Here is a 27,408-nt window from a genome sequence, read left to right on the forward strand (position 1 = left end):
TGACTCTGGACTTTGATGTCTTTATAATAGTGCTGTCACTTAAACCCCATTATTACCATAGACAGTTAAAGTTAACAGCGTTAACACAAACCTATTTTAACAGCTTCAAATTTTTTATCACGAGATTAACATTCCTTTTGCCTAACAAACTGTAGTTTTATTTCCACATGCTGTTGCAACATCCCACCAGATCTATCTACAACGGAAGCAAAACAGGCACAACGCACACTAATTTTATTACTTAACTGTAATCTTCGCCAAAATGGCCGGTAACTTGCGGTGCTCTGTCCCAGGGATAAACTGTTAACGGTCTATGGTCCCAGGCATAGACGGATAACGGTCTAGGGTCCAAGGCATAGACGGTTAACGGTCTATGGTCCAAGGTATAGACGGTTAACGATTCTTTTATTTCATCCTGACTATTGGTTAGTCCTTGCAGCTGAAACAGTAAGTAATCAATTAATAGATATGTTTTTAGTCAAGTTTATCTTAAGCAAATTATACCCTACTGTGTCAGAAGCATATTTGATGAATCAAACACAGGGACACCCTATTAGCTTACATTCTGCAGTCACTGTTGAAGCTTTTGAAAAGCAGCTGAAGACACTTGCTTAAATTCACGTTTGTCTCTTATAACTTTGGGTTTTTAGTTGTTTAGTCTTTTACCGTCATTTGTATTTTATTAATTTTTGCTTGCTTATTTACTATTTGGATGCCGATTTATTTTTTAACAAATGTTTATCATGTGAAGCAATTTGTGACTTTCTGTAAAAAGGTGCTACATGAAATAAAATTATCATCATCATGATTATTATTATATCTCCAATGTTGACTCCATTAGCTACTTTCTGACCATCCAGATTTGAGAGCCTGTACGTCCATTTTGCATAAAAAGACTTACAAATACTGTCGTCCCAATTCCCCTCTCTTTACACTACTGCCATCTTTAGGTGGGTAACAGGTGCTCATGTTTTAACCAAGTAGAATAAAGAAAACTGGTTCATAAAATTACTCACATTTTATTTATTTATTTATTTATTTATTTATTTATAAGAGTAATTTTTTGTCTTTATGGTTTTAGCTTGATGTTTTAGCTTGTCTGCATTTCATGTATTTTGTTCCGTTTTACTTGCTATCGTTTTCTATTGTGACGGCTGCTCTTGACAGGTGATGTATTATTCAGTTGTCATTGCTTTTTCATCACAGCGTTACAAAAGAAAATGCATGTTTTATTGCTGAGGGGATGTCACCGTATTAAAGTGACCCATTTATCTACACAATGCCCTCTACTGTTGTGAAATATTGTGACATTTGCATTTTTCCCAAAAAAAAATTGGTGAAAAATGAAACGATCCAGGGGAAGAAATGTGTTGCTTTTAGGATCTGTTGAGGATACCACCACCAGATAGCGCCCTGTTATTCTTAGACAATGATTTGTATTATAAACAAGCAACCTGTTCTCACTCCAAACGCTTAAATACAGACATTTAGACAGTGGCTGCGTCTGATGCAACAAAAAAATATGGAACGCCAAAAAGCTCACTGTACGACACTTTCTTAGCCCGTTTAACGGTCAGACAACATAGTTTACATTGTCTACTGGCAAAACGCCGTATAAAGCGCAGCGGAATGCTCATTAAACGCTGCCTTTTACAAGGATGATATAACGCGTAGTGTCAAATGATGTGAGCTCCACCCTCTCTTTTCCAAAGCCAATACATTTGGACTATTATCACCCAATCAGTAGATAACGAGAACAGATTACATAAATCCAACCCAGCACAAGTATGAGCAAAGCTCGGTGGATTGTGAAAGTGTTTGTGGCTTTTGGTCATGTTTCTGTCTTGGTCATATGGCCTCCGTTCTTCACATAGATAGATCTTATGGTTTTCATGTTGGATAGAATGTATTGGTCTTCTTACACTTGTTTTTGTTGATCTTAGCAAGCTTTTGTGCTGGCATCACATCGCCATTCGTTTGATATGCTGGTTTTTAAATTTCTGGTATTGATGTTTGCATCTTGAGAGAGCACAGTGGCAGAGAGAAGCACCAGTAGCCAACAGCAACTGGATCCTCATGATTCCTTGATGAGAAAAAGGTAGGAAAAAAAACAACATTTAAGGCATTGGTGGTAGCTAGTGGCATGGATCTGTGAATGGCAATTACTGTCAGTTAACCACTTTTGGTCCAAACTGAAAGCGTTTTGAGTCAACCTGTGTCACCAAACAATACTGTGTCTAACATTTACCAAAGTGACTTTAACAGAAATTCAGCAAAACAAAAACTCTTATAGGTTAATATAATTAATAACATGAGTTGCATACCTGTGGAACTGCATTGAAAGATGCACTAATAAATGCAAAAAAAACACAAGGTGTGTATAAATAGATGAAAAGCTTCTTAAAAGTAGAACTGTTAAGCTGACTTCCTTTTTCTTACCATTAGTTCTTCCGCAAAAAAAACAACCCCATAAACATAGTAGTTGTTATTTACGGTAACTCAATAAAAGTTACCATAACGCAGGTTATAAAAAGTCAAGTGTATTAACCTTTATCGCAAACACGGCTCAGTGACAAAGCACAGCATCTGGAACCTGTTGAATCTTTTATAGAGTTTGGTTCCTTGGCGTGTGAATTCCCCTCCATGACAATTTCTGTGACCACAATCTCTGTCTAACACTAGACTCATTCTGTCTCATACACTACTGCTGAGCACCCTTGCTGCTTCACCACTACCTGCTTTAAGGAAATCCCGCCACCTCCCCTGCTGCTTCTTTAGCATTTGAAAAATATTTCATTTTTGAATGTTTCTTTTAAATAAATTCTAATCAAATGTGAATCTTAGGTTCTTCCAGGTGGTGACATGACATGAAATACAGTTCAGACTAATGGAGACACTAAGTATTTGCAGTTAAATTTCCATTCATTTTATGCACATACTGTACATGATACACAATAGTCTCATCTCCTTGACACTGCCGCCATCTTTTGGTAGGATACAGTTAGGGTTAAAAATGGATAAATAAATAAATTCACCAGGTTAAACCAACCAAATGCTTTGAAGAATTTGTTGAGCAGTTCAGATTTTAGTCATGCAAGCAGCGGCTCTACAGATGGCAATGTTGGTTTGTCGGTCGACCACATTCAGACAGAAATATCTCAACTACTGGACAAATTGAAAGTTTGACAAAAACAATTATGGTGCCCAGAAGAGGATTCTTAGTGATTTTTAAACCATCTGACATTTTCTCTAGTGCCACTAGCAGATAAAAGTTTTCACTTATCCTGTGAAATAGCCAAGTACTGGATGGACCATGGCAACAAGATATTACTTTTTCAAAATTTCTTACAAATGTTTAACACTTTTCCAAATGTTTAAAACTGGCTGACAACTATCAAGCTACTTTACTTTATTTACTAATCTATTAAGCCAACTCAACTTAAATACCTGTAGCTGTTTCCTTTTACAGCTGTTTCCAACGTTGATAGCACTGTGACTGCTGGCAAATATTCGTTGCATTGCACGGTTATGGTTCGAACCCTTCTCATATTTTTGTATGACATTTTTTTTTTATTTCAGGGCTCGACAGTAATGGTTGCCCAGTTGCCCATGGCAACCACTCAAAACATGGTTGACAGACAAAGACTATATAAAATGACTACAGTATAAGTTTAACATGTGGAGATGTTTATGTGGCAACAGAAAACATATCCTTATAAACAGTTTTTTGTCATTTTGATTTTAATTGGAATCTTGTTCCATGTTAATATGCTTTTCTCATTATTACATACATGTCGAAATGTCTGCTGTCACATCAAAAAGATGAAATCGTAGCTATAAGACTTCCACGTGCTTCATGTGCATTTTAATAGCTTACAATGTGTAGCACTGCAAAGCTAATAGGCATAACGCCAGTAAATGCAACACTGCAAAAATTGCTAATTGTTCAAAACAACTGGAGGTGGTTTCGTGTCCATATAGCCGGCAGCACACAACACAAACAAGATGCAACATGAACAACCCCAACAACAAAGAAAGGAGTTCCTCCACACAAACAGCAACGGTAAACATTTTACTATCAGGAGAAAACACGGCAAGGAAATGAGAGACAGAAAATGAATTACTCACGTTATTTGACGATGAAGACAGTTCTTCTCTTTCATTAAGTATTCTTGTCCCATTCAACAACAATGGTGCTAGCCAGCTTATCTAACAGAAGACATGGAACTGATACATTAGCAACGTCAAAACGAGCAGAGTCTCCCGAGGCCTGTTGCACGAAACCAGGAGGAATTAAGGAATTAAGCCGGGCTATTCAGGTTATCCTGGATGAAGTTAGCTTTGACTTGGTTGCACGAAACCAGGTTGATTTAAACCCAGCCAAGTAACCATAGAGATGTATTATTTGCGGCTAGCCAGGTCCAGAGCAGGTTAACAGCAGACCTGTGCGAAGCATCAGTGTCCATTCTTTAAAAGTCGAGATGAGCAGCGCGGCGCGTCCTTGGTCTGTGCAGCTTCAGGTTCATACACGACACTACGGAGATTAAGTGGGACAATGCAGCGATATACCGTGGTCTATTTAAGAAAGACATGCACTTATCCCAGCTATCTACACCTGGCTTGACGTAGCTTCACCTGTTCATCCTGCCTCGGCAAACGTGCAACCGGTTAAGACGCGATGAGTGGATCGCACTAAATCAAGCTGCGCTTTTTCACTTATCCTGGTACTTTCGTGAATCACGCCCCCGGCTCTTTCTTTGTAAATAAGGTAAGTTAAACGTTCTTGTGTTTTCTGTGAGGTCAGAATATAACTGGCTTCAAAATTACCTCCAGAGTTTCTTTCCCAGAGACCTCAGATACATGTTCCACACACAGTTCAACAGTAGCAGTGGCCGCACAACTCTGACAGCCTACTCAGATGTTTTAATCAATTTCACCTGTTGGCTTCCGTTCGGTTGCAATATCATGTTTGACCACACGGACTGACACTTACAGGCTGTTACAACCCAGGGGGTACTTGGTGCTTTTTCACTCATTTGAGGACAACATAATGGGGAAGACATGGCTGCAACAACAGCATAAAAAATGTGTGTTTGTGACAGTGACAGTGATGGGAGTCCTGGCTTGGCTTGTGAATTCAGGCCTGTTGCCACCAGGGCACTAACAGTACAGCAGTTTTATTGAAAGTATGTCAAGTGCCTTAAAAGTAGTGAATATGTTTTGAAAAGTTGTATTCATGAACCAAACTGTAAATTATAAGGGTTTTAAACAAAATGTAGCTTTTTTGACAATTGAAAGTGTGTCAAGTGCCTTAAAAGTAGTGAATATGTTTTGAAAAGTTGTATTCATGAACCAAACTGTAAATTATAAGGGTTTTAAACAAAATGTAGCTTTTTTGACAATGAAAAACAATTTTGTGTTGGAAATTACTAACTTGAAAGTATCAAAACAAAAAAAGTACTTTCAGTCAATAAATATCATTTGTAGCAGAGTATTTTGATGGTACAGAATAACAATAAAACATTTTGGGCATAAACTATGTGGCTTCGCAACCTGCTTTGACAAAGAAATTATTAGGCTTTAACACATTGGTCCTCGATTAGTCTCACATTGCCAGACCTATCGCCACAGTCCTAGTCCTCGATCAATACTGCTGGGACAAATAATGTGGGAATTCTTGCATTTCTTGAGATTTGCAGTTAAACATTAATTTTAGACTCAGACATTGAAGACTTTCAATCGTAGTTTAATTTGAACATTCAACATAAGTATCAATTATCGCTCACATATTCATGTATTTTTTTTTTTTAAACCTAAGACCTGGAAAATGGAAATGACTGACTTTAGGGTTATTTTATTGTAAATAACTATCACTAAGGTGTTTGATTCTGTTCACAATGAATAACTAAATCGTTAAGGTCAGGTAAAGAAGGGATGCATAGAGCAAAGAGAAGTTGGCAAAAGATAAAAACTCAAATAGTGAAAGAATAAGAGAAAAGGAAGAGAAAGATATGGTGAAAATGAATGACTAAGGCAAGTACAGGAGTCATCTTGGAAAGACCAAGAAAAAGGCAGATAAAAGCAGGGAGGGGAAGGCATGGAGAATGTAGTGAGACAGAGAATCATATAGAAGGAACAGCAGGTTTAGAAAACGGTGACATTGACAGATAAGGATAATACTGATGTGTCTTGAACCGAGAATAGTACAGCTGTGAAGTAACTGTGAAAGTGTGACAATACTTTGCACCGGCTGTAAACAAAGCAACAATGTATAAAGTAAACAATACAGTAGTAGTTACATTATAGTCTTTTGCTATACTTTTAATCATGTAAGTCATCTATAGGCGGTTAAAAGCCGTTCTGATGTTGAAGTTGTTCAGCTGTGGTACGTTGGTCCTAAACAGTGACAAAGTTACAGAAGCCACATTGACTCAGCAGGTAACTGATTCGTCATGTGCTTCATGGAAATGTCTTTTTCTTCATGCACCTCAAATACATCAAACAATCAGACCTGCATTATATAATGTTATCATATAACACACTGAATTCATCACACATTAAACAAAGGGTTCTTAATGATGCTGCAGTTTCACATGAAACGTGATGCTAATATGATCAAATAATTCATACTAAAATGACTGTGGCAGGATTAAGGCTTTTCTTGTTTTTTGACTCAATTAAATAGTAACTGCTTTGGAATTTCCTAGGGCCTGCACACACAATCAGGAGAAATTAGTATTTATATAATGTAAGCATAATTTAGTTTGGGAACTAAGAAAAGCCACCATAGAAACTGGATTATGTTGTCATGGACACGAGTCAGCGTGTCTTCCCAACCCAACTCCCTATGGACTGAGCTACTGCCACCCCCATAGTACTGCATCATTTGGCCATATAGGCTTATTCACCGTTGTGTTACCTGATTTGGTGATAGTGACTTAACAGACATTTATTTAAATCCAAATCTTCTAGATTATTACTTTAAAATCTACAGGAACCTTGCTGTAGGGGTGTAAAAACGTACCCCAGGGTGAGTCAGCACACCGCAACATCAGTGTTGGGGGTGGTTACAGGTGCAACAAAGCACTCTTCTGGTCACAGCTGACTACACTCAGAAGTGATGCAAGACATTCAACCTCAGGATGCAATGAACACTTTTTTTTCAGCATGGAATTAAGTTACTCTTTAAAAAAAAAAAAGGATAGTTTGATCATAAATGGTTCTGAACCTGTGCTGAGAGCTTTCATCACTCATCAGGGATGGCCATGGTATCTGGTTTTTAAACTCATTTTAAATCTCAGCAGCGAATAGGTGTATACTCGATTTAGAGTACGATTTCCCCTATTGTTGGTTTGAATGGGAATTTCTCATTTAAAATGTTTAATTCTTAATAAATGAGCACGTCTTTCAGATTTTCATGTCAAACCTCATGTGGCTCCAAGTCTGGTGTGCAACCGCACACTAAAGAATAACACAACATTAGAACAATTTGTTGAATAATCTCTGTGCAAAGAGTCTTTTATGGTTTCTCAAAGAACTCACATGTGAGGATGATGTCCATTATATAGTAAAGCAGGTTAGCAAGGCACACACAGTTCCCTTTTCTTTTCAAGAGGGGGGGGCTACCAAAGACTGCCAACTTTTCCTTGTTGTGGAATCTTCTCTCTCAGCCCTCCTCTCTGTGTCCAAAGCCTCCCAATAATCAGCACTCAGATTAACATCATGCAAATACACTTTGAAAATATAGAATTCATTGGGTTAGGGTATATATTTATATAGATTTATACATACATATAAATTCATATACTTTTAAGGAATGTTAATCTATTTTGCTGTGTATCTGTATTTCTTCTTTCAAGGTACAAAATAACTTTCCATATTATGTAACACATTATATAATCAACATATTAAAAACACAACTTATCAGTCCTTTTATCATCTTTTAGAAAAAAAAATCCATAATAAAAATAAGTTCTATGTTTTTTTCTCACTTATATCTTACAATATATTTTCTCTCTGTCAAAAAACACGCACACATGTCCCATTTTTGTTTTCATTTGTGGTTTCTCTTGGCAGCAAATTGGCAGCAGTCAAACTGAATGTGTAAATAAAATCACATAATGATGGTGCTTTTCAACGTGGAAAAATCTCAGAGCGACAGCCCCGTTGACGTGTAGAATTCACAAAATGGCAGCGGTGGGTGTTGCAAAACAAACTTAAACTGCGGTGCTGTTACAACGGGCACTTGGAGCAGCCGCACTCCAGAGCAGTTTCCATCTCCTCGGAGTACGAGGTGCCGTCGGTGCAGCGGAAAACCGCCTTCCTCCTTCTGCTTTTTGTCACGCCACAGCAAACACCTGGAGGTGCTGCAGCCTGGCAGGATCGGGGACAATCCATGCGAGGAATCTTGGTCGTGGACGTGCATGTTCTCATTGGGTGGTGGCGCTTTAGTTGCTCCCTCACCATCTCTCCTTGACATGTAAGCTCTGGAAAATAATGGAGAAAGGACATACAACACAGAAATTATGTGCACTGATATTTGTGAAATCTTGGCTTATTTTCTATCTCCTCTTCTAATACCCTCCACTTTACCTGTGTCACAGGTTAGCCCGGTGTAGTCTGGCTGACAGTGGCAGACTGGCTCTCCTCCCTCTGACACACGACACTCCCCGTGTCCGCAGCGCTGCCCCCTGCAGGCTGGAGGCTCCTGCCGTCGATCGCAATACTGACCCTGGTAACCTTCACTGCACTGGCAACTGTAGGACTGACCCTTCGGCACACACAGACCGTGAACACATCTGGAGTGGAAGGAAGAAAAGAGGGAAGACAGGTTAGAGTTATTTTGGGTTAAGTACATACATGCATAGGACCATCTGAATATTTACATCCATACATTTCAGCCCAGTCTCTTCTGTCTCGTCTTACCTGCTGTTCTGACACGGGTTGGGTGCTGTTGTCTGGTCACACAAAGCCCCGGTGCGACCTGGAGGACAATCACATGTTACCCCCGTCTCACCTCCCTCCCTGCACGCACCCTGGGCGCACACACTGCAGGAATGGCACCCTGCAAGAATGCCCTCACCCTGGTGACAGAACAAGAAAGGGAGAAAATACTGTCAGTGGAAGCTGGGTCACATGGCTTTTTAAATGCTTAAGGGGGATGTTGATGTTGCATGAATGCTACAGCCACCGGAAGGCCAGTGTAAATAGAGCTCCAACATGGAGGGTTGACATCTGTTCCTTTCTCCAGCTGCTACCATCTTAGGTTTGTTGACATATAAATCTGTCAAAATGTTTTCTACTGTTGTTCATATAATAAAAATCTGGTGCTTATTTTGACTGACCTTGAACATAAAAATCCTTGGTCTAACTTTCCCAAAAATGTAGCGTTATTGTCAAAATATTTTGCACTATAATTTTGTTCCTTGACAATTTGGTTGCACGTATGCTTTCCCACACAAAACATAACTTTGTTTTCTAATATGCTTACAAGACACACTTACAGTTGGAAGGGTTATGACAAGTATCACATATAATATCATCACGTATCATATAATATCACTAACAGAGGTCATCCATTTCTCAATATGGCTTTTAAGGATGCTGTGTAATAAACATGATGCCGCTTTTGCCAAAAATGAATCTTTCCTGTGTAATTACCTTGCTGTCAACCCCATGTGGTCGCACTCCTGCGACTCGGTAACTCAGGTCTTGAGGCTCACCGTTGATTCGGACGTTGTGGATGCATCCATTCAAAGCCTGAGGGAAACGCTCAGGGCTGGGTCGTAGACCTGAGGCCACCACCTGAGATGGTACGCCTGCAAAATGAAGGAGAACAAGATAGGATGTTATGAAAAAAGTAGAATGTGAATAGAAAGAAATTAAAGTGGAGAAGATGGAAGAAATAGGATAAAAGAATGGCAAAAAAATATGGGAACCAGAAAAGAAGGAAAGCAAATTGAAGGGTTTGTTTGATTAATACTCTAACACTTATCTCTGGTTTCATTCTTGGTCAATTCTGCCAGTGAAATAAAATCAGCAACATAGCTCTCACTGCTGCAATATTATGTCTCCTTCTAGAAAAAAAGGCTGACTGTTCTCAAGGGTGTGTCTTGTCCCTTTTTCTAAGGAAAAGTTGAACAAAAACAGTTTTCCATCTCCTCACCACATCTCTCGTTTGGATTTTGTTTGTGTGTATGTTTGTGTGTATGTGTGTGCATTTACATGTTTGTATGCAGTAGTGCATGGCAAACATGTGATCAAAACCACAAAAAGGCTGGCAAAAGTAACATCTGTATGTTTAGAACGTGTCTACGAATATGTTTAGATGTTTGTGTACAAAATTGTGTGTGTGCGTACCTCCTATGTAAAGTTGGGTGTTGTGGTCAACAGAGGGCTGGCGTGCCAGCTTTCCCAGGCTCTTGGGGGCCCCGTTATCCACAACCAGGCTCAGTGAACGGTTCTGAATCAGCAGCTCAACCGTGTGGAAAAGGCCGTCATTCACAGACTCTATGCTGCAACAAACACAAAAAAAGAAAAAAGGGACCTTCAGTATGTTTCCTATTATGACAAATTACTGTTGAATTCTACACCAGGAGAATCAGGAAGGAAAAAACATGATCGAGCAAATTGGAAATGCCAGACACAAAACAGACTGAACTTTTTTTTCTTCTCTGTTTTGTTGTGTTTGCAAATCAACCAAACTAAATGAAAAAAGAATTAGGGAAATCTGTGTTGAAATGTTATTCTCAGACATAAAACAGACCAGAATGGTTAACAGCACATATGCTTGCGTATTCAGATGAACTAGAGCCTTGGGGCAAGACTCATCAAGTTGTGTTAAAGAAAGAGAACATTGATATTTGTTTCCACTGAAGAGCCTGCAGTGGACCAGGGTCATGACCTCTTCCACCAGGCCTGACCCTGAGAAGAAAGTGTGTGTGTGTTTGTGTGTGACTGTGTGTGTGTCTGAGATTCCCCCACTAAGTGGTTTTTGCTGGAGGGGAGACAGACAGCTATAGAGACAGTGGTTTGGCACAGCCGAAAAAGGGAGAGAGAGCAAGAGAGTGAGAGACAGAGAAAGAAAGAGAGGTAGATGGTGGGGTGGTAAAGTTGACTGTGCCTCCGTTCACCCAAGTTATTCCTTCCATGAACCCGGAGAAAACAAGCAGACATCAAAAACACAAAAGAAGAAGTGAAGCCACTCTTTCCGTTGGTGGTCTGCTTCAGACTCCCTCAGCTAAACATCAAGACAATACATCCCTTTGTCTGCAGCCATTCATTGGTTAACTACCTAAGGAGTCTTAAGTAACTTTTGATTGGCAGCTGTTTATAGAGAGTTCAGATTACAGTGATGTTACATTAACAGCCAATGGAGCAGGGTTGTGAGTTCTGGAGGTGGGCCAGTGGGACTTCCATAGAAAATGCTGACCATACAAAAGGTCAAAAAACAGGGAACGGAGCAGATGCAGTAAAATTAACATTAGAAGAAGAGGAAGGAGAAGGAGCAAAGATTATGACTGTAAAGAAGTAGAACAAGAAGAGGATGTAGATGTTGCATATTAAAGAAAAAAATAAGGAAAGAGAAGTGGAAGAACTAAATATGAAAATAAAATAAATAACAGCATATATATATATACACACACACACCATGTTTATTAAATTAATTAATAATTAATTATTAAAGCCATGTTCTGGTGGAACTCTTTCATGTTACATGGCATTACATATATAGACATATATACATATACATATATATAAGTAAGAAGGGTTTTCAACATATACAAGAACATTAACAAATAATCAAGACATTACTATTTATTGATTTTCTTTTCTCCTACATCATGTCATATTTGAATTGTAATTCAACTCAATTAAAAAAAATTAAATTCAGTTGGATAAAAGTTTAGAATCAAATCTTTGTAATAACGATGCAAATCTGAAATTTGGATTAATCCGCTGCTAGAATGAATGAGTAACAAAGCCATTTGTGCAATCAACAACAGCAAAAAAACAAGAACCAAAAACGTACAATTTTTCTGAACATCCATCTAGTTCAGCATTTAGCTGGTGGTTTCTAAAATAAGAGCTCCTACTTTACTGTAGACCCAACACAGACAAATTCATGGTTTCCATTAGGAGACATGTAATTTAATAACAGTCTCAAACAGGCCTGCTGCAACCAAACAAAATGATGGTCCGCTAGCCTGAAAGATTAGCTCTCTCTTTCACTACCCTCCTCTCCTAGCTTTACTTTGTTCGCTTCTTTTGCTTAGCTTTTTCTATTTTTTGCATACACGTGCAAGCTTTCTTTTCTTTCCTTTCTTTCTCAACTTTCGCTCCCTCGTGTTCTTTTTTCTTTCTGGTATCCTCTCTTCTTCTCTTTTTGTTCTGCTGTGCCCTCCATTTCCTCCCTTACAACAGTAATTTAATCCTCTCCACTTTCCTTCCAGAAGCACTTCATCCCCTTTTAAATGTGTTCAAGTGTCTGGAAAGTTAAATCAAACAACCAGCTCACATGGCTGAGGACATTCTCAAAATGATTTTTTTGTTCAGGTTTGAACTTTACACACTCAAGTTTGCACACACACACACGCACACACACACACACGCACACACACACACATATACACACCAGTGTTATAGATCGGCTATTAATGTATATAGTGTTATCACCATACCACTTTCGCACATCCATTGACTTCTTTACACCTCACTTTGACTTGTGTCTTGACTTATGTAGCCTATTCTGTTTTCTTGTATTATACTGAATGTGAAACTGTATGTTGTCTTGTACGCTTCTGCTTTTCTTGGTCAGGTCTCTCTCACACACACACACACACACACACACACACACACACACACACACACACACACTGTAAACCTGCTCTGACACTAAAGCTCCACCAGGTGGCAGTAGATGACTAATGGTCAGTGCTTCCGTAACTGAGCAAATGCCTGCAGGGAAGTGTGTGTGTGTGTGTGTGTGTGTGCGTGCGTGTGTGTGTGTGTATTAAGTTGGCTGTTTTGGCCCTGTGTTTAGTAAAAAGCAACCCATAATGACATTCAATAACAACAAACAGTAACAGTTTTCAACTGCCTCTCTCTCTCTCTTTCTCTCATTGTGTTTCAACCAAACCCACAACGCCAATTTCCTGTCAGTCCAGTATCAAATACACCCTGAATGACCGCATACACTCACAAATAAACTTCCCCAATAAAAGAACTTCCTAAAACCAAATTATTTTCACAGTATAACTAAATCAAATTCAAATCCAGAAGTAATTACAGGTTGTTCACTATATCTCAAACTGAAAAAAGAAATTTGGATTAGAAACAACCGCACAGATCGTCTTACACTGTTAAATCTAATCAGGCACTGCTTTCATTTACTTACAATATTTATAAACCACATTTGTGGTGTGAGTGTGTGCATGCGTGCGTGAGTCCTGTCTGTTTGGGAATGCATGTTTTTGTTAATAATTATGTGCTCATGCAAGTGTGTGTTTGTCTGCCAGTATGTGTGTAAATGTATGTGCAGTCTTTACACACTAAATGTGCATGTGGGTCTGTATGTCTAAGTCAGTTTTGTATTTATTTGCATGTTTGTGAGTTTGCATGTGTGCTCCTGTGTGTGTACGTATGAGCGTGTGTTTTTAGCAGCCCAAAATGATTAAAATTATGTTCAGCAGACAGTCCCATATTGCTGTGGTAACCTCAATTAGTCATTGCTAAGATGGCAGCTGCTAAACGGCAAACAGTTTTCTTTCTTTTTTTCAGCTTTCATTAAACCAGGCCGGCTAGTTCAGATGAAATTTGTACTTTTAATAGTGAATTTGTAGTGTTTGACGCAGACATCCAGGAATGAGTGCTCATTGTTTCAGGGCTATAGGTTTTCAGTATTAGAATGTTTGAATTGCCTCTGAGTTGTTTAAGACAAAAATGTACAAGGATTCGCGGTTTGTTTTAACCACAGCCCTGTGGGTTTAAAGAGCCAGATTCAGGTCGGACATTCAGTCACTTTACTCATCTGAATCTGGGCATAAAGTCCTTTTGTTAGACCTGTTTCTAACTAGAAACTGCATGTAAATGTTCTATGATTGTGACAGTCTAAGTGTGCAAGAATATACAGTACATATTGTAGTTTATTTATTTTATGAAACTGGGTTCATTTGTAGTTGTGTATGGAGAGTGTATACAGTGACACATGGTCAATCTAACAGCCCAACTTCTTAACGTACATTGGACATGGATGCTAGTTTATGTTTCCCTTCTGTAAACATATGTCTCCATTGAGCATGTGTTGGTTCACACCATCCCTCACATTTCAATCCCTTCAGCACAGGCATCTCAACCAACCAGGATCATGTCCATGAAGTTAGTCTGGTGACATATTTTTAGTATTTACTCCCTCATTTCTTTCTAACTGGCACAAAATGAAAAACATTCACAACTGGTATTTTTATGGTTTAATATTAAATAGTATTCAGTGAAGTATTTGGTAACTACTCACTGTTTACATTGCACAGTAGGTATAGCACACATCCATCCATCCATCCCTTTTACTGCCTCTGCCTCTCTTTTGTCGTTCATATACCCATTTGTCCCTGCATCCCTTCCTCTGTTGCTCACTCATCAATAACCGTACTATAGGGGCGGCCTCTAGCTCACCCAGTAAGAGCGTTCGTCCCATGTTGACTGAGTTCTGCAGCGGGGAAGGGTTTGAATCTGAGCTGCTGCCCTTTAAATCCAAAGCTCACCCAGTTGTACGTATCTCTTACATTCTCGTACATTTTTATGTTCATTATCATTTCATTCCATTCATTTGCTTACCACCCCTGGATCTTTTCATCCTCCCTGCTGAGATTTTTTTACACTCCTCCATTGTTCCTTCTTCTCATTGCTTCACTCTTTGTTCTAATCCAATTTCTCTGTTACACTGCGGGTTGTACCCCCAGTCCAGATGTCATCCTGTCAGTGCATGTCTATAGGTGTATGCCCATGCATCATTTTTCTTTGTATTCTTTTGTGTGTTTGTGTACCAGGGTGTACATATCTGCTCCAGGCCCCTTTTGTCCCACTCCATCTCTCTTTTAGAGGGCAAACTTAACCCGATCTCTAAAACACACTGTAAGCATTTCAACAATTGAAGCCTCACAAACAAATATGTATGCCAAAGCCGAATTTTACATTTAAAACTGAGGGGGCTCTGTAATTTGACATTTTACCAGCATTAGTTTTAAATTAGTGTATCAAGGTTTAGCCACTATTGCTACATTTCAGCTCATTATCAAAAACTGGCTTGAAGATAATGCCCTTCCTGGCTCTCTGGTGTCTACACAAGATAACCAACCAAGGGATCACTCAGAAACATCCTGGAGACTGGCACCGGGTCCTTGGCCCTCAATTGTACAACCGCAGTAACTGTATGGTGTTCGGGATCTGCTCAGATTGTGGTGGTTAAATAGTTTCTCTATTTTGGACAATATCAGTTTATAGGTGGCAGGATGTTCTGCTGTGCCCGTCTGGCCATGCGGTTTAAATACGTTTACAATGTACTTCCAAATTAGGGCAGATGAGATAAGCTATTTGCAATGCTCAGACTCATGCAATCAAAAGATGGCACATACAAAGTAATACATAGATGCTTTTGGTAAAATGAGCCGCAGGCTTGGAGCAGGGCCTCGTCTCCTTCCAGATTGCTAATGCTAAACATAACATAGAGACTGTGTTTACTTAGTGCTTAGCATTGTGCTCAGAAATGTGTCGTTCTATGGATCTCTGTTTCTGTCTCTCACTCTCAATCTTTCAATTTTTGTTGTGGACCTTCTCTTAAGCTCTTAAGTCTGATGTGTGTCTTCCAGTTTAAAACTTTCTATATCTCTCCTTCAACTTTTTCTTTCTGCGCTACTGTACATTTTTTGTTCCTTCCTGTCTTCATCTGTCTTTCTTTTACACTTTCTTTCTCTGTTTCTCTGAGACTGTCTCCCTCTCAGGCGTGGCCCGTGTCAAGTTAACAACACCAGACAAGGATAATTCCCTGACTTACTCTGTGGTTTACTTTCCCCCTCTTTCTCTCCATCCCTCTGTAATCCCTCACTCCTCTTTCATCCATCCTGCCGTTCAACCATGTCTCATGGTCTTTTCAGTTTGACTGCTTCTATCCATCTGTTTTACTTCTCCAGTTTTCTCCTCTGGCGGGCAACCTATTCTACCCAGTTATCTCTTTATCGTGTCTGCTGTTTTTCTCTTGCCTTCTGCCCAGCATCAGTCGATCCATCTATGTCTACCTCTCAACAGATCAATCTGTCTTTCCATACATCCATACATCTCTCTGACTGTCCTCCTTTCTCTTCTACTTAACCTTTTCAACCTAGTCTCCACCCCTCCCCATCTGTGCCACATAATTAGATTAACCCCCTTGTTTCATATTTTCATTTCTTCCTCTGTAACCATCCCTTCCTGTTGTCCTCTTCCTGCCTTTCACAATGTGTCATGTATTGTGAACAGCACATATTCTGGTTAAGGTCACATTTTGGAGAAATGGTTTCTACTCATCTATCCACCCATGTTACAAACAACTTTCATTCATATGAAAAAACAGAATATCACCGCAGAAATGGAAAGTGTAAAGACTTCAACAATTCCAGCAAACCAGACAGGGTGACGAGTTGCTGCTATGGCCAACAAAACCGTCTTTCCAGCCAGACACCCTCTTAAAATATATCTGGCCTCCAGAAGTGTCCTTAAACAAGTGATGGTCTCTACCAGCACCCAGGCTCCTGCTCTACAGCTGACCCTGTCCTCTAGCCTAAATTTCCCTACAAGGTTCAATACAGCATCACATTATTATTACTGAGCTGTTGGATGCATCAGATTATCAAATGTCAATAAAGACAGGATACAGTGTTCACATTCACAAACAAAATGCTGCACTTAAAAGAGAGCTGCAGTTCAAGAGTTCAAGAGCTATTGCGCATGTGCATAGGTAACTAAGCAACAGTGGGCTCTTGAACGTTTGACCTCCAGCCGGCCACTCTGCTCTCCTGGCTCCACTGTGGTGTCAGGTCACGGCCTGTTTCTACAGTCACTACTAAGGACATAACGGGAAATCTTTTTTTCGCGGAAAAAATACATTTTGGAATATTAAATTGTATGAGTTTGCCATTCGACTAGTGTGGACCTCACTGGAAAACACGAGATAAACAGTTGTATGGATTAACACAACTTTTATTCCTTTCTGTCACATCTACTACAATCAGGTTCGCTGAGTTCCCTCGAATCGTTGCACATGGGTAGGCACTTGAAATGACATTTTGGCTAAAAACATGTTTAACACTTGCCCTGTTTAAGCCTGAGGGGTGCTAACTCTAGCAGGAGGCTAACTTAGTGTAGGCAGCACTGATTATTTTCGGTTTTCTCTATATTGACAGCACTCCAAATTTCCAAACAACAGGGCTACGTGTTGAAAATCGACTGGAATTCCGCTTTAACTAAATGACTCCACACATCAATATTACATTAAAAAATTGGAAAGTCTGACATTGTATCTGGAACAAAGTGCATTACCATAAATACAGGCATAAAAGAAAACTAGCAGATTTCATAAGCAAACTGAAACACTGCTAAATACGTCATAACATTGCAACACGGGCAGTATTGCTGTTAATGTTGAGTACAATGCCCTAAAACCTGTGAATGATGACACAGTGCACTGTGTTTAATGGCAAAGAAACTAGGAGAAAAAGAGTCCTATTGTTCTGCCTTAGCCCAAATTATACTTTTCAAATCCACAGGGCACACACTGACTGCCGGGTTAATGAAGAGCGCCCAAAATTTATGACAAAGCAGACTGTATGCATGAAGCATATGTGCAACAAACACGTTTGTGCGTATACCAAGCTTAGCATAAACCACACCACATGGGTGTCCGTTTTGAAATATATCCAGCCATTAACAGTTCACAACCTTTCATTAAGTTGTATAGCATGCAAAGATCATTTCTCCCCTGCATGTCACACGTCAAATAGAATCATTTTAAATTTACAAATGTTTTCCTGTGGGCACATGCCTATTAGATACAAAATTCTGAAACTACACATACATTAGAGGGTTTAAATGAATTATGACTGAAATGCCTGATGCAGAAACAGTCTTGCCCTTGACGTGGTAAATTGTGGCTTAAACTTTCTTCTGCCACAGCTACTTGCAGGATTTATAATATGACGACATAATGTCCTAATCCTTAAGTCAAATTTGTTATGAACCAGCTGCATATTATCATCAGAAGCAGTAAGGCTACCAGTACCTCCTTGTCCGTCCGTGACCTTGTCTCTGTCCACAGAGACAATAGAACAGAGCAGAGTCAAAACCGCAAAGCCAGACGTCACATGCTAAGAAACTCACTGATTGAAATACAAAGAGAGAAGAATGGTGAGTAAATGAGAAAACATTCAACTCTCTCCCTTATTTCTCCTTCTTCCTCTATCCATCTTCTCTCACTTCATTCTCTCTCTTAATTCATCCAATTACACTAGCATGTGTCTCTCTCTTTCTCTCTCTCTCTCTCCTCCATTCCTTCATTTGCAGTTGTAATTTTTACCCTGCCTGGTGTGATCATTGAAAAGTGGTTCAACAAGCGTTTTCAATGTTTTTATAATACTGTATACTTGATATAATTGTTGGAAAAAAACAAGACCTTGGTCAAGATGATTGGTAGCCTCTGTCTGACACAGTGGTATTGTTGGGTCTTTTTCAAGTTGCATTTTATTTTGTTGCTTTCCAAGCTGGACTAAATGTTTGAACACCTTCTATTATCTTCTGGCCGCTGCAAGAAAAAATTCTGGAAATATCAGCTCTGTTTGGACTGGCAGAGCAGTGCCCACTCTCTGCCTTGTGCAATAAAACTCTTTTTTGACATTAATTATTACGTTAATGTAGATGCAGTATAAGATGCTTTATTCCACTGCATTTATCTTCCTTCCACATCCTACCAAATACAGTCTAGAGGCTGGTGGTGTATTGTCTTGCCAGCAGTCCTTTTGGTTATTGGTATTTATTCCACCGATGTGATAATGCAATTTTGCTGCTGATGTGATACATATCATCAAGGGTTTAAATGGTATGCACTGTGTTAACTGAATATCCTTTGACATGTACGTGGGATTGAATCTTGTATCATATACCCCTCTCCCATTGCTACTTATCTTTCCTCCTACCACAGACAGTACAGACAGAGAAGCAGACAGAATCAATATAAGCCGATCAGAACCAGACAAGGATGGACCCCCCCCCCCCCCCCCACAAAAAAAAAACATAAACACACACACTGTATACTTCAACGTAAAGTTGGGTAATGCTTCTTTTCCTTTGTCTTTTCTTCTTCTTTTTTATACACCTTCCCCTTCCCATCCTCCAATCCACCCTTCAGTCAGTTTTCCTCTAAAATGGCAAGGAAAGAGTGAGGCTGTACTATATGATATGCTGTGAATGGGTTTTTAATTCATGTATTATTTTATTATAGCCAAATTTCACCAGGAACAAGTATTGTTCATAGTTGTTTGTGAGTTGTGTCAGAACAGAAATTATGATAAAGATAATTACATTTTATGTTGTATGTATGACAAAAGCCCTGTGACTGCATTGTGGTGGTGTTTTGAATTATTACATACAGTATTTTTCAGTTGGCTGGGAAAGGTCCATGTCCCCTCAGGCTCATATCTAAAATAATAGCTTGCATACTTTGTCGCTGCATTAAAAGGCTAATAATTCAATAAACATGGCATATTATTTACGTGTCTCAGAAAACTCATCAAAAACTCTGAATTCTTTCTTGTTTAAAAAAGATACAATGCCCTAATATCTGACAACTGAAGATTGGATGCATGGAAAGGTTTTTGGCAGTGTCTTTAATGATTATGTGAATAAGTTTGTGCTAACCTTCTGTATGATTACTTTGACATTTTCTGCACACATTTATTGCTGTATGGTCGTTGCATTTTAAGTTTACTTTGGTCTTTTTCATTTGTATGTAATGCTACATGCTGTAATATATCTGCATATGTTGCATTAAAACTCTAAATGGGTTCTCCAACAAGTAACTACGGAACACGTTATCATGTTCTCTTCCTGGATTACTATTGCTGTTGCCATAGTTTACCATTGCATATCCATTCCTAGGAAACTGTGAATGTAGTTTACCGTATAATATCGGAGGGCTACACAGACTAACCCACTGAATGAGGGCTTTTGTTTTCACTTTTTGAAGTTTTACCTAGTGGGTTTCACTCAAGGACATGACTGTCTAGTCAGGATTGTAAAGGAATTTTTTAAGTTCATGCTTGTTTAGAAAAAGGTTTATAAAGTGCTCAGACATGGATCTGCTACCGTGTGTGTGAGACAGAATAGGCTGGTGGATTTGTGTGTGCAAGGCCAGATCAGCACCTACCGTAAAGTCCTTAAAGTACTATAAATAAAAACCTCTGATCCTTAAAACCTTAACTTATTGGTATATCTGTACTTTATGTATTGTAAGTACCTTATTTTTGATTTTTTAAGTGATCCCTGATCTGAATCCAGTGTTTAATATAACTTTCATTTAATTAAAAAAGAGAAATAAACCACTTAAAATGAAAATACATTTGTACATGAATGTATAATTGAGAGCAAACAAAAGTGAATGTGTGTTTTTGTTTGGCTTTTAGTACTTAAACCATGCGCAAACTTGGTCTTCAACATAATATATTTAGTTTATGAATATGGCAAGTTAAACTTCAATGTAGACAATAAGAAAGTAAGTCCTTTTTTGAGTTTGACTTTGTTTGACATTTACAGTGTGTCTGTTTGTGTGTGTGTGTGTGTGTGTAGCCCACCTATATACAGTGGTGGGTGGGTAGTTGGCGATGTCATAGATGAGTCGTATGTGTCCCTGATACAGCTCCAGGGCCAGGGGGTCGTGATCCTCTTTATACAACAAAATCCCGTTGTCTTTATCTGAAGCCACCTGGAGACACGACAAGGTTGGATAAGAAATGAAGACGCAATTCATTAATCAAGGCAACACAGCAGCACAATAAGGAGGGCCAATAGACACAGTTGGTGAACACCTGTTATTGTAATAGTCTAATTTAGTGATAGGGCAGACAATTATGGTTTCACATGCATAAACTTTTAAATATGAAACCCTAAATAAAGGAAACCTCACCTGCAACTGGGCAAACGCAGCATTACAGCCTTAACTTGTTTGCAGCAATATTAATGTTCTGTATGTCGAGTGATAGGTCCTTTAAATGTTGATTTTAAGCAAAGAGACATATGTGTGTTTGTTATTATTCTCGGCTGCTGTACTGCTGCTGCAACCTGTTCCGCTTCATCATCATCCTTTGTGCATTGCTGGTTTGTTATGCACCACATAAACTGATTGATTTGACTACTTGATATTTTTCACTGGTGATTGCATTTTCTAACAATCAAACATTTTCAGCTACTTTGTAAAAGCTAGAAAATGTGGTAAAATGTTTTGAGTACCACTGTGTTCCACTTCCTCACTGTTTGCTTTTAAGTATTATAAAATCTGTAAAAAAGGCACCTACATGAGCTAGTTTTTAGTTTTTGTTGCGATTCCAAGTATTGGTGAAGCTCAAAATGAATAGACTCTTAATTCAAGGTGATATGTCCAACCGTCAAAAGGCTAAAGAACTGCAGGAAAATTAGAAGAAAATGTAATTTTCCACACACCTCCCTAAACAAGGTCACTCGCGCCTCACGCCCACACAGATATACTTGACATGTCACGCTAAGTGCTAACTAACTAGCGAGTGGAAATGGGGCCAAGGGGCCAAGCACTTAACACTGTGGCTTCAATGGAGCATACCCAAGTCAACACCTGCTAACAAGCTGCTGGAGAAAAGAAGAGATTGAGGCAGAGCATTAAAAGAATAGGAGGGAGAAATGTGGAGAACAAAAGGCAGAGAGGGGGATGAAAGAAGAGAGCAAGATATAGAAATGTGGTTAAACAGAGAATTTGTATGTAGACGTAAAGAAAATACAAAAAGTGTTAAAAAGAAAGAAGATTTATGAAGTGCTACGGCCCTTTCATTCTTCTTTTTATTTTCTCTCTCTTGCCTCTGAGTCAGGGTCTCTTGGTAGAGTTTTAACCGCCTTGGCACTGACATTGAAAGCTCCTGGCATGCAGAAGCGCACACACGCACACACGCGCGCACACACACACACACAAACACACACACGCACATGCTCACACACACACACACACACACACACACACACGCACATGCTCACACACACACACACACACACACACACACATGCTCACACAGATCCAAACAGGTGGTAAATATCAATTAGAGGGCCCTCCCTTTCTTGTTTCTCTTTCGCTCATTTACACCCTCATTTCCAAAAATGAGTGTTCAGTGTGCCATGGAAAACGTGTTGCAGATGTTTGCTTTGCTTTGTTGGACGTGCATCTCCATAGGTTTGATTTGATCAGCTTATGGCTCTTTTTCAACAGCCCATGCATGTTTTCCATGTAGTGCAGCAGAAAATGGCTTTTGTACTTTCCCATGTTGACATGCTTTACAAGACAGGGTTTAGCTGCATGACTGCGGATTTCTACTATACCCAAACTTTGTTAGCAGAGATCAAAGGTTGACAATACCTGTAATGAAATATGTGCCGTGGGGCGAAGCTTTGCGCTTGGCAGCTCCACGTACCCGTCCCGACCCATGAAGTGAACGGTGGCCATCTTGTCACATTTGTTGCCGTAGAAACCGGGCATGCAGCGGCAGACAGGCTCCCCAGCAACCACCAGGCACTGGGCGCCGTTCTGGCAGTCCGATTGGTCGCAGGGGCTGGTCTGCAGCAAGATCATTGGTGGAGGGTTCTCACAGAACAGCCCGCTGAGGGAGCAATGGATTAAGCAGAAGATAACTTATTCATAGAGCTTTAATGAGGTGATTTGCTGTGTCTGTATCCTCTGCAACCTGTTTAGTACTTATTCTGTATTTTGCGTTACATTTGGAGATTGCATTGGTGAAGCTGGAAAGGTAATATTCCTGTAAGGAAATTGACATGTTTATCAGCATGACACGGCAAACAGATTCTGTATTTCTACTTCTTTTCCAGTGTATCTTCTTGCATCTTTGAAACTCTGAACTTTCTTTAAATTTCCTCTTTTTGTCTATCCAGAATCCATCTTTCCGCTGCTGTCTGTCTCCTTTATCTATTTGTTTCCTGCATACCTATAACTTACTCTCTCTCATTCTCTCTCTCTTTCTCTCTGTCCCTTGTGATAAATTAGTTTCCCTCATGCCAACAGTCTCTGCTATAATTAACCACATGGAGCTGCATCTGCATCACACACACACACACACACACACACACACACACACACACACAGTAGGTCCTGACAGTCAAGTGTCTGATTATGGAGTGCCATCTGTATCTCCTCCCAGTCTGGCCTATCAATGTGTTTGTGTCTGTTCAAGCCATTTTCCGTGTTCATGATGTATTTCCACAACTCTCACCTGAAACCCTCTTTACAGACGCAGGTATAGCCGTTGACAGCATCCACACACTCTGCTCCGTGTTGACACTTATTCTCTAGGCAGTCATTATAGTCCTGCTCACATTGTTGCCCAACATAACCCGGTAAACACTCGCACCTAGAGTGAGAGGGAAATATGAGTGGGATTATAGTTCAATTTAGATTTTTTTGTATGTAAATAGGAAACATCTTAATGTATTAGATATGAAGATTTACAAAAATAAAAAAAATAAAAAACTTTTCTCTTCTCTACAAGATGCTTTTTGTGTGGGCTGCTGAGCATGAATACATGTGTGTAGATTGCTGTAAGAGTGTGGCCGAATGTCTAAACTTTCTAAAGGTCCATCTGTTTTTTAGTTTGAAGAAAAAACATTTTAGACTTTATTGCTATGGTTTATGAAAAGCTATTTTAAACTGAAAGGTTATAAACAGTATCTATAAGTAAAAAAAAAAACAGGGTCTACAAAGTTTAAGGTAAACAGGTTTTACATGGCATCAGAAAATTAAGTAGCAAGAGCAAGACTGATGCAAGAGAATAGTGAAATGTTGCCAAAAACACACAAAGTTCAGCCAGTATTACAGGAGAAGATTAAAACATCAGCCCAGAGATTGCATGTGTTTGTGTAAGAGTGTTAATTTATCAATTTGTCTTATAAAGTCTCTGGGCAGCAATGACCATCCAGATTTTCTTAGTTTCACAACAAAGTCAGCTTTTAACATGTTGACCTTGCTGCTCCCGTCACTTGTTGTCACTTTCTGTGATATGACCTCTGACCCTTTTAAGTGCTGACCTCCTGCGAAGCTGTCACTCACCTGTAAGTGCGACCAACATGGACACACTTTGAGTCGTGCTGGCAGGGGTCGAAACCACGGAGACATGGGTCAATCACCTCGTCGCACAAGTCGCCTGGTGACAAAGAGAGAAAGTACACATTTATTTCTTTAGTTTGCATGTCAAGATAAACCAAAAGGTGTATGTGTGTATTGGGTTAGTGTAGCCAGACCAACTCTTTCAAATGTTCTCTCTGTCAGCTTCAAATGACAGTGGAAAAAATAGAAAAACAAGGAGTGGAAAAAGATAACATACACTTGTTCAAGGCCTCAGATAATGTGCAGTGGAAGTTTTCATGTACAGTACACACACAGGGAATAGCATTATCAGCTTATTCTCAGAGGTTGTGTAACAGTGGCCGCAGTACACACACACACACACACACACACACACACAGACACACACACAGACACAGCATGTACTACTCAAAGGGTCAAAAGGGTTAACAGCGTGTGTTAAAGCAGTAGCTGAAATTGGTCATATGAAGGAAGAGAGGATTGCAAAAGGACAGGCAGATTTCCATAGTTTTCTGCCTGCTTGAATCTTATCCTGCAGCCTTACTCCCACCCTGTCTGTCTCCACCACTCCTATCTTCCTCAAGTCATTTTTAGACGCATGTTGTTCTGAGCTGAAGTGTATTCCGTCAGCTGCTGGAAAATTATTTAAGCTAAAGGAAATACAAAAACTGTAATTTCAAATTGTCCAATTTACACTAGGTGCCTTCAAGGCTATTCACACACTTTGGACACTCCGTTAAAGATGCGGATATTCATTTATCAATGATCAGTTATTAACTGGAATAACTATAATTATCATTCAAAAATGAGACCATGGTGGTCACTGAAGACAATAAACATGTTGAAAAAAGTGATTTTTCCCTATTACGTGTGTTGGAAGATTAGTGCTTGTGCCATAACACAATAAATGACCCGTCTTATTTCTTTTCTTTCACAAATTATCAAATACGGTATTAATATAAGAGCGATTCAATAATGTAAAAGTGCTAGCTAGAACACTTCTAAGTTTAGTCCAAATTTAATGAGCGTATTAACAGTGTAGGGAAAAAAAAAATCAAAGTAAGTGACACTTACAGCTTGGCTTTAATATGATATTGATAGCAAGTGAACCTCCAGCATATATTCTTTGAAATGGAAGGACTATGGACAACTGGACAATTTGGTCCAGAGAAAGATATCTGACAAAACTACTGGCCAGATTCAAAATTCAGATATTTATTATATTTTCATGGTAAGAGGATGATTCCGGATGAGTTTGTTGACTCTTTCATCGTTTGTGTATCATCTCATCAAGCCAAAATGTCCTTCTCACAAGCATTTGGCCTCAAAATTTCAAACACTAATGCACTTTTATAAAAATTTGTTTTGCATTGTCTCAAGAGAATGAACCCTAATTGTCGTGGTGGCATTTTGATTTTATCCTCTTTTGCCCACTTCAGCAAATCAAAATTGCACACAAAAGTCATCTCATAATCTACAAGAATTTTTTTCTGAAACATTACATCAGCTGTTTAATAGGTCTCATGAACCCCCCCCGCCCCTTCTGGGGCAAATCTGATGTGACAGTCTTGGTTGCTGAGTTTGGAGAAAGCTAAGCGACTAACATGGAACTGTTCTTAATGTGACACCCGATGATTACGCCTTGGTTCACTGAGCTGAGTGGCGGTTCAGAGCCAAAGTAACCAGCTGAGTGTGTGTGTGTGTGTGTGTTTGTGTGCAACAGCTGTATGTGGTAAGGTGGCTGGCAGTGTGAGAGGCAGCTTTGTGCCAATAGCGATAATGACATGATGCATGTGCGGGTAAGTGTGTGTATATTGACTGAGATCCTGTGTCAAAGGGGAACAGCTGTGTGTGTGTGTGTGTGTGTTTGTGTGTGTGTGTGTGTGTGTGTTTTAGAGGACACTGTCACTGATATAAAAACTTAACTTCCCAGACAGCAGCTGCACTACTTGCTGCACCAACTGAGATCTCCCTCTCTCTCTCTCTCTCTTCTGCCCTTTATCGTTCCTTTCTTTACCCTTTTCCCTAGCTATGTTTATTTTTCCCTTTCCCTTTATGACACAGTCCCTCCTCGGCGTCACTTCACATTATTCTTTCCCATCTCTCTCTTTCTCCTGTGTGATTGCTCCGAAACCTCCAGTTTTAGGTCACTGCCGAGAGGCTGTCCATTACTAACTTACCATCCAGTAAAGTGGAAAAAATGATTTTGTGTGTCTCTGTGTCAGTGTGTGCGTGCGCGCATGCAGTAGTAAAGGGACTTGTTGACCTTCCCAGCCTCTCAGGGGGCAAAGACTGAGGGTTTCAGGAATGTCTGGGTGTAGAAATAGACAGTGTGTATGTAAGTGTGCGTACCTGTGTAGTTGGGTGGACAGACGCAGGTGTAGTTGTTGACGCCATCGATGCAGGTGGAGTTGTTCTCACAGTCGTTGTCTTCACAGTCGTCTGGGTTTGTCTCGCAACGTTGGCCCTCAAAACCTGGTGGACACACACAGCTACACACGCACACACACGCACGCACACACACACAAACACAATATGCATTTTAAGATGGTTACTGTGCCAGGTCTAAGCACACACTCCTGCTGCACAACTTGAAATAAAATCAATCAGCCAGATAAATCAGCTGCTGAACTTCACTTCCTTTTAAATTATCCGGTAAGAGCTTTAAAGAAAAGGTATTTAATCTTTATTCTAGTTGGTTTTCTTCCATCCTGTGCTGGTTCTTACACACCACAGGAGACACAGCATATTTATATTTAGCAGTCCTACAAGAGACACCATTTTATGCTTCATTTTATTGCAGAAATGACATTTTAACATGGCTGTCTGAAAGTTTAAACTAGGTCACACAAAAAGTCTCCTACGGTTTCTTCTACACTAAAACCTAGAGAAAAGCAGCCATCCCTTTCAGACACAGTTCTTTGATTCATGTCATGTATGTCTCTTATGCTGGGGGATGTTTCATTAATTAACACCAGAAGTTCCTAGAGGACCTATAA

At 39.6% G+C, this 27,408-nt stretch overlaps 1 protein-coding gene across 1 annotated transcript in view; it reads right to left on the reverse strand.

Moving 5' to 3' along the window:
* Window positions 1-7,488: 7,488 nt before the first annotated feature.
* slit3 (slit homolog 3 (Drosophila)) overlaps window positions 7,489-27,408 on the reverse strand; it is a 231,777-nt gene continuing 211,857 nt past the window's right edge. Inside the window, exons 28-37 of the mRNA XM_034883388.1 lie at window positions 26,762-26,901; window positions 24,374-24,467; window positions 23,541-23,678; window positions 22,673-22,913; window positions 20,871-21,001; window positions 10,360-10,514; window positions 9,661-9,818; window positions 8,926-9,083; window positions 8,593-8,798; window positions 7,489-8,486 (exon numbers count right to left, since the gene is read on the reverse strand). Coding sequence (XP_034739279.1) covers window positions 8,233-8,486; window positions 8,593-8,798; window positions 8,926-9,083; window positions 9,661-9,818; window positions 10,360-10,514; window positions 20,871-21,001; window positions 22,673-22,913; window positions 23,541-23,678; window positions 24,374-24,467; window positions 26,762-26,901 — 1,675 coding nt within the window. The 3' untranslated portion in view covers window positions 7,489-8,232. The remainder of the gene's footprint in view (window positions 8,487-8,592; window positions 8,799-8,925; window positions 9,084-9,660; window positions 9,819-10,359; window positions 10,515-20,870; window positions 21,002-22,672; window positions 22,914-23,540; window positions 23,679-24,373; window positions 24,468-26,761; window positions 26,902-27,408) is intronic.

This window comes from Etheostoma cragini, chromosome 10 (assembly GCF_013103735.1).
Source record: "Etheostoma cragini isolate CJK2018 chromosome 10, CSU_Ecrag_1.0, whole genome shotgun sequence".
In the NCBI taxonomy this organism is placed as follows: Eukaryota; Metazoa; Chordata; class Actinopteri; order Perciformes; family Percidae; genus Etheostoma; species Etheostoma cragini.